The sequence below is a fragment of the Oreochromis aureus genome, linkage group 15, assembly GCF_013358895.1.
Source record: "Oreochromis aureus strain Israel breed Guangdong linkage group 15, ZZ_aureus, whole genome shotgun sequence".
NCBI lineage: Eukaryota > Metazoa > Chordata > Actinopteri > Cichliformes > Cichlidae > Oreochromis > Oreochromis aureus.
This window is the reverse complement of record NC_052956.1, coordinates 2,969,092-2,977,033: the sequence shown is the minus strand read 5'-3', so window position 1 is coordinate 2,977,033 and position 7,942 is coordinate 2,969,092. Positions and strand designations below refer to the sequence as shown.

The 7,942-nt window shown below is 38.9% G+C and overlaps 1 protein-coding gene and 2 non-coding genes across 3 annotated transcripts; 2 read left to right on the top strand and 1 right to left on the bottom strand.

The window, feature by feature from the left end:
- Positions 1 to 632: 632 nt before the first annotated feature.
- Positions 633 to 5,914, bottom strand: LOC116315535 (cholesterol 24-hydroxylase-like). Its single transcript, XM_031733855.2, has 15 exons — positions 5,638 to 5,914; positions 5,490 to 5,567; positions 5,323 to 5,404; positions 5,099 to 5,172; positions 4,645 to 4,731; positions 3,763 to 3,901; positions 3,566 to 3,676; positions 3,312 to 3,474; positions 2,996 to 3,061; positions 2,492 to 2,564; positions 2,324 to 2,408; positions 1,945 to 2,055; positions 1,759 to 1,847; positions 1,559 to 1,625; positions 633 to 1,477 (listed from the first exon to the last, which is right to left on the bottom strand). Exons 1-15 carry the CDS (start codon positions 5,784 to 5,786, stop codon positions 1,325 to 1,327), a joined length of 1,527 nt encoding a protein of 508 aa, XP_031589715.2. The 5' UTR covers positions 5,787 to 5,914; the 3' UTR covers positions 633 to 1,324.
- Positions 5,915 to 5,965: 51 nt separating this feature from the next.
- trnat-ugu lies at positions 5,966 to 6,038 on the top strand. The gene has a single exon. It is a non-coding gene; the product is annotated as a tRNA-Thr (tRNA).
- Positions 6,039 to 6,800: 762 nt separating this feature from the next.
- Positions 6,801 to 6,883, top strand: trnal-cag. Its single transcript has one exon. It is a non-coding gene; the product is annotated as a tRNA-Leu (tRNA).
- The last annotated feature ends 1,059 nt before the right edge of the window (positions 6,884 to 7,942 follow it).

Genomic DNA, 7,942 nt, shown 5'->3' with positions numbered 1-7,942 from the left:
TAAGCTAATGATAGTTATACAAGAGCATATGCATGCTGGTGCAATAAGCTGTACGTTTTACGTCCAATGGATGCATGATCTGATTAGTCGACTAATCGCAAAAATAATCGGTGACTAGTCGACTATCAAAATAATCGTTTGTGGCAGCCCTAATTAACATTAAAAATGTCTTTTGTAAGAGTAAGTTGGCCAAGAGGACAGCAGAAATGGCAGCAAATATTACAATAGTTCTGTAAAAATATTTTAACTGCATAAATAAAGGTTATATAAAAGTCACTGCCAAAAACTGATTGCAGCTTCTACCTTTTTACACGAATGTTGTTTGTGGCTCAAGATGACTTTATGTCATCCATCAGGGATGCATTTGACATATGTTTCACATATTATAGCCCAACAAGTTATAGCAGTTTAAATACAAGCAATCAGTTTTTCGCAAAAACAGGTGTTGTGTCAATCACAATCACTTTTTGGCCCAACACCGGACTCTTATTCTGAAACATTAGTAGGAAACGCTTGTGGAAAACAAAACCGTTAAGAAAAATGGCACATAGGATGTGCCTCTGAGATTTCACTCTCTAATAGCAGTTTGTTAATTCATGTTATTGCCGTATACAATGAGTCTGAGGGAGAGAAAGGGGCAATGCCTCAAAACAGACATTGTATTTCCGTTTTATTTCATTTACACAAAAATCATGCTTAAATGAGTGTTATAGGCAGTTCTGTGACTCACTGGCTATGCAATACTGTGCAAAACACTTGAGCCACTTTTCTCATTTCTCTACATTTTGCTTACAAGGAGCCAGATTTTCCTTTAATTATTTAAAGTGGCATTAATCATTCAAGCATACAACAGGGACCTAACTCAAGTGATGCATCAGTGATGTGTCTACACAGAACAGACAACTTTGAAAGTGTCTTTTATATTTAGGAAAATTGTTACTAACAGAAAGGAAATGACAAGAAAGGTGCCTAAGAGTCAGTATTCTTAGTTCCTATTTTCTAAGCAAAATAAAAGAAATTAGCTTTGCACAGTATGTGTTTGTGTATATTTATATGTGTGTGTATATGTGTGTACATACATACAGTAGCAAATGGTATTGATCCCAGCTTCCTCAAAAATTTTTTTCCATAATACAGATTATTCCAGTGAAGACATAAAAATAGTTATAAGCATTTCATATGAATATATTATGTATTATGATCATACATGAGGCTATTTTCATTACAAGGTTTTCTTTAAAAAATCAGTTTTCAGACACGAGTAAAAACTCTGCCCCACCATATAGATACCTATGACCTGTTCCAATGTAATGGCACTTTAAGATCATTTATTTTTGTAATCCCTGTGACTCAAAGAGCACAACACTCCACTCTTTGGTCTGAGCGTGCCAGCATCCAGGATGTCAAAGGTCTGTTCTGGGACAAGAGTGAAGTCAAACCTCTGGAGCAGTTTGGCCATCACCACTTTAGCCTCCATCTAAAAAACCAACAGCACCCACAGAGATGAGTCAGTGTGTTTATAGGTGAGCGGGTCTTCACTTTAATTTGTCATCCTCACCTGAGCAAAGTTCTTTCCCAGGCACGAACGAGGACCGAGGGAAAAAGGGTAGTAGCAGTAATAAGGCCTTGTTGAATAGATAAGAGACAGCTTTAGTTACTTTGAGCAATTTAACTGATTTTATCTGAGATAATAATGAATGTACAAACATTAAACTAAGTGTAAATCGTGTCAGCATGGTGAAACAGTGTGTTTCTTACTTGGAAGCATCTGGGTGAAATCTGTCTGGATCAAATCTCAGTGGATCCTTGAAGAATTTGTCCAGTCTCCCGCTCACATAAGAGTTGAACTAAATATTAGAAAATATTTTATTTACTTATCTTGATGTTTACATAGAAGTGTACTTTCTGCTTTGCTAGAAACATATCAAAAAATACATGTCTCACTAGAGCATTGATTCCTCCAGGTATGTGGATACCGTCGACGACAATGTCTTCAGCAATATGACGAGATGTGCCCGGAGCTGTGGGGTACATTCTCAGAGTCTCTTTTAACACCTGGGGGAAGATGCATACAATGCATACGGCACATCTTGTGTTATAAAAAACAAATGATGCTAATGGACTGGTACATATATAACACTGTTCTACTCAACAGAGCAGTGAAAATGCTTACTACCACACATCTCATTAATGCAGAAGACCAAGGATACTTTAAGATATGGACTGGAGGAGCGGGGGATCGATCTCCCGCTCCTCCAGTCCAGGGAGTTAAAAAAAAATCATATTAAAAATAGTACCACAATTTTCAAATTGCCACTTGTACCTGTGACAGGTAGACCAACTTGCCCAGGTCATCGTAGCTTATTTCATGTTTCATCCCAATAACATCATCCACCTCTTTTTTCGCTCTGAGAAATGAGAAAACTCCATAAGAAACCAAAGTCTATTTGCTATAGTGGAAACTGTGGTGCAGTATATTTTGACTTTTTACTTCTCCAGTATATCAGGATGTCTTCCAAGTTCCATGATGCAAAAAGCCAGCTGATTGGCTGTTGTTTCTTGGCCTGAAATAGCACAAATTTGGCAGTCCTGAATAAGAATACCACCTTACAATGGACCAATAACACACGGCATTAGGCAGTACAAAAGATGTATGTAGCTATTGTAACATCATCCACTGGTCTGATTGTAAAGCTGCAAGATGAGAGTTTCCACCATCTTGGTTTCAAAAAGAAAAGGATGTGATGATGAGGGGGTGAGCCCACACACCTGAGATTTGACTGACAAACCAATGAATGTGTTGTTTAATACTACAGATAGCCCTCAGCCACCTTCTCCTCAAAGACAGTATGGCTAACATACTGGTTTTTGATTCAGTGTTGACCCAGGATGAGTGCCTGAGCCTATAAACTCTGCAGGTTTTACAAAATCACATTAAAAATGTCCATCACAGGGCACTACTTCTAACATCAAAGATGAAATAACAGAGACTCACCGGCAATGAAGAATGTCACAAAATTATCCAGCATAAACTCCTCATCTTCTTCAGTCATGCTGTCCTCTGAAATGATAAAAAACTACCTATAAATGATTTGACATCTACCATGTTAAGATGTGCTCTCATCATGAACAGGTACTAACACAAACCTCCAAAGAGAGTTCATATGGGAGACACTGAACTTATGCTGCCCTATCATTTTTTTTTCAGTGTATTTATTTACTCGTGTTTATGCTATTCACACAGATTCAACAAGATTCTATATTATTGCTCTTATCTAGTCTAATCAAATGTGAAATTTGGGGGCTACAACCTTGGCTTGCAGTTTTGATGATTTGTGTCAGGATGTCTTTGGGGACCTCGTCACCGTTTTGCATGGCGGTCTTTCTCTCATCGATCCACTGAGCTCCAGTTGTACGGAGCAGGCGGCACGCTTCCCTCACCTCATTAATGTATCCTCTGTTCTTTGGATTGAACTGGAATGGCAAACTGACAGGTTTAGGATGGCATTCTGACAACAATGTTCTTGGCAGACATACTGCATAATAACAAACACTGAAGTAATACCTGAAAAAATCTGTCTCTAAGGTAGTAAACCATTCCTTTTAGACATGTCTCAATGGCTTTAGGGAAAGGTGAACTATTCTTCAAGAGGTCCAAGTCCACCCCAAAGGCAACCTGAAATTTATCAAGAAAAAAGTATACACAAATATGCACACACACAGTGACCCTTTGGAAGGGTAAAACTACCTGTAATATAATACCTTAGCAATAACATCCAGGGTGACACAGTTGACAAGATGAAGCATATTAGCTTCTTTTTTACTGTCGGCAACATCTGCAAGTTTATCCATCAGTTTCTCTGCCCTCTCATTGAAGGTTCCCATTAGACCTCTCAGATACCTGGAAGTAATGATAGCTTTAGACGGAGAAGCAGCACATCCAGGACATCCCAACAAACTATCACAGAAATTTATTAAAGGATAATGTTGCACAGAAAAAAGGAAAAGTTTCCTACTATCTGCTACTATCTCCCTACAGTTTCTACTAGTTCTCTGGGTGAAAATGCCTTGTTGATGATGGGACAAGAATGTCCAGACTGCTGCAAACTGAGTAACTACTCATTACAAATCCTCTTAAACTGGTTTCTTCCACCTCTTTCCATCTCTGTAATATTCTTTGTCAATATTTTTGATATTTATAATTGAGTGATTTTTGATAAATTAGTGCTATTTGTTAAATTTGTAAATTCTGTAACATGTTGTATTATTTAATTAGTGTAGTCTGTTACTGTAACTGTCTTGGAGCAACTGTAATCCACATAGTTTCCTTAGGGATTAATAAAGTATTCAGATTCTGATCCTTGCTAATGAGTTCACTGTGTTCAAATGGGCTCCACAGTCAGCTCTCTAATTCCAGCTGAGGTCCTTTAGGATGTGGCGGATTTGAATGATGGATGCACAGCCAACAAATGTGCAGCAACTGCATGATGCCATATGGACCAAAATACCAAAAATCATCCAAAACCTATTTCCAGCACTGGTTGAATGTATGCCATGAAGAAATGAGGCAGTTCTGAAGGCAAAAGTGGTTCCAGCCTGGTAAAGGCAAGGTATACCTTATAAAGCAACAAATGCATAACTCACACGCTGCTGAACGCAGGGTCCATGATCCGGCGCTGTTTGTACCACTTCTCATGATCCCGTGCTGTTACCAGGCCATTGCCTAAGAACCTTCAAAGAAGGAAGTTGAGAAAACATTCTCACAATACCCAATTCCTAATTGCTGTTAAAATAAAAGCATTTTTTCAAAATTTCCTCTCATGGAATAATCATAAAAATATATAACATTTCTCATTTTTTAAAGTATATTATAGTGCACACCAGATCTGCGCTGGCTAAATCTGCAGAGGTAGTGTATTGAAGAGCTGGATGACTTTAAAACAGTTTGGTTATTTATTCATGAAAATACATCATTTTATCGTGAGAATTTAATTTTGTTCCACTGATAAAGGGAAAATAAATAACAGCAAAATCTAAATAAACAAGTCTGATGCTAATGTAGAGAAGCAACCCAAGTAGCCTGATAAGGCAGTCTTACCTTTGACCAAATAGGCTGAAGAGTTTTTTGTAAACAAATTTATCTTTGGGGTACTTTGGGGACATCAGGATTTCCTGAATCCACGAACATAAAGTAGAGAAAACATTGCAAGAAATTGGATTTATGCGAATATTATCGAGAGTTAGGCTTAATGTGGTTATTTTTCATTATTTGGCAATTTAACAATTGCAGGATTTCTGCCAAGCACTTTCACACTGTTTCACCTTTGTTGCCTCTGGACTGGACACGCACACTACAACATAATGAAGACCATTTATCCTGTAGACAGGCCCATACTTCTCGGCCCTGTAAAGGACATGCTGACGTTTAAATATTATTAATCACAGCTCTTTTTTAAACCGCACAAAAACATCGTTTACGCTCAACTTACCACTCCAGAAATTTGTCGTGTACAACTCCGCCATTTTTCATTATCCTCAAAAACGACGGTGAGTGTCCCAGAAGAAAACTGAGGACAAAAACAGCTGGTCATTCTCTGGTAATGCCAGTACAGGTGTTTCGACGACGGCTTCACCTACCTGTCCCTCGGTGGGCCGGGTATGTGGTCATATTTCATATGAATGTGTCTAACATACAAGCAGTATGCAAGAAATGCAACGATAAGCAGAAAGAAGAAAAATGTAAGCGCTGGAGTTGCTAAAGTCAAAAATACGCTGAAAACTGCCATCCTGCAAAATGTCTGATAGATGTCTGGGTTAAAAATTGCTGTTCTTTCAATTAGGCAGCCCCTGAAAGAAGACGCACTTGTCTCTTCTTCGTTCTTCTCACGAACACAGAAGTACACTACTTCCGTGTTCGTCAGGAGTAGTAATAAATAGTTGTTTTAAGATTGGTGATACCAGCACAGGCTCCATAGCTCAGTGGTTAGAGCACTGGTCTTGTAAACCAGGGGTCGCGAGTTCGATCCTCGCTGGGGCCTGGCTCGGGATAACCTTTTAATCCCTTCAATCTCATTTTTTTTTAAAATTCAGGTATGTTACATTGTTGCTAGTTTTTCTTTTCGCTTTCTAATAACCATGTTGATCGACAGAAACGGATTTACGGCCGTGTCAGTGGTGGCAAATAACATTTATGTCTAGCATGTTTCAGTCATTCGCTTAATTCAAATTGTACAGGTTCAATTATTAGCTGGCTTTTTTGTTGTTCGTCAACTACGTAGTGGTACCACGACGAGCAAAACAGATTTCTCATGCTACATATATTAAATGAGTAGTCACAGTAGTCATCACTAGGTAAACGCTATAATCGTTTTATAAACAGTTTAAGACATTTAACTTCCCAGTCATCATAATTAAAATGGCATATTAATATTCACAGATCAAAACCTACATGCTTGACTGAAAAAGACTGACGTATTTTGAGTAATAATAATCATAAATAATCCCTCGGTTACATAAAGCGCTAATAAAATCTGAAAAGGCTTGGGTTTGATATAATTTCGTGTTATAGCATTAGAAATACGATCCAACAGCGACCCCTATCTGCGTCTCTCGGAAATTGGTTCAATTTTTAATCTGGCGAGCCTAAATTTCTGAGTAACATAAACAAGAGTCGTCGCCTGCACGAAGCTGTACAGTACATAAGCACCATTATTACTGCTATGAAACATACCTAACAATAGTAGATGGATCGATGGACTCAGTCACGCTCAGAAGGGAATGTGATTTTTGGGTAATGCAACGTCAGGATGGCCGAGCGGTCTAAGGCGCTGCGTTCAGGTCGCAGTCTCCCCTGGAGGCGTGGGTTCGAATCCCACTTCTGACAACAATTATTTTCTTTAACGATTGAGGTTCTGAAGACGGTTTTCTTGTGAAATGCTCGTACACGGTCCATGATGACACAAACTTGCTCTCAAACCGCATGGAAATGTTGTGCTCTTATCACCTCGGATGCTGGGAATTTGGAAACAGAAAATTTTAAATTGCAAGAGCTCTTAATCTACTAATACGAATCAACATTGCTATAAAACACTTGGCTGGACAATATGAACCCATGAAATGTCAACAAGGAGAAGAAAGCTGTTTTTATTGTAATTATTTTTATGTTGTAAATGCCATGACCATAACCAACAATAATAAAAATGTAATGAACAGAATTTCTATGATGAATGTAGGCTATGCAGCAAAAGTGCTTCCTTCGAATACGTATGTTAGGTCACCCCATGACCCATGAGCTATATGAATTGAATTAATACACCATAAGAAAGTTTAGCAGGAGCAGGCTTGTGTGGCACCGCGCCCTGTAAACTTCAGTGCACGATGTGACGCAGATGCAGTTTTGAATCATCACAACTTTTAAAGCAAACTGTAAATGGGGGAAAGGCGGGGAATTCCTTTGAAACATAAAACAGGATCAATTTTGTGCCACTAGGTAGATAGATGTGCTTCACACATCAGATCCCGCCTGCCTTTTCCCCTCTGCTGGCGAAGCGGGAAATACTCCCTCGGTTCATGCGATTACACTCATCTCCAGGAGCGCCGGGTAATTGCTTGAGTCAGCACAGAATCTCACGTAGGTTTGATGAAGACACGCGTACAGAAGCTAAGTGATGCGAATGGGCATTGTGAATCAAATGCGCACTTATGTTCGCTCGTGTAAATGTGCTGGCTGAGCATTAAGCACATTGTGCCGTGCTAAAGCGGGCTGAAAGGCTGCGACTAAGTAAGCGTATAAACTGTTGCTTTAACTCTCCTAAACCGATTTCTTCTCTCTCAGTCCCAGCAGCATTAGCCTGTGCAGCATCTTATTTATAGGACCCAGTATTGTGATCCATATGATTAAAACAAAAAAGTCTTATGTGACTGATTTTAGCTAACTCAAACA

What these genes read in the sequence shown, in the direction of transcription:
- LOC116315535 (XM_031733855.2), bottom strand. Translation starts at nt 5,786, where the DNA reads ATGGCAGTTTTCAGCGTATTTTTGACTTTAGCAACTCCAGCGCTTACA. An exon ending in TTCAGCCTATTTGGTCAAAG is followed by an intron (nt 4,732 to 5,098) that starts GTAAGACTGCCT and finishes CCTTCTTTGAAG; the next exon opens with GTTCTTAGGCAATGGCCTGG. An exon ending in AGTTGGTCTACCTGTCACAG is followed by an intron (nt 2,056 to 2,323) that starts GTACAAGTGGCA and finishes ATCTTCCCCCAG; the next exon opens with GTGTTAAAAGAGACTCTGAG.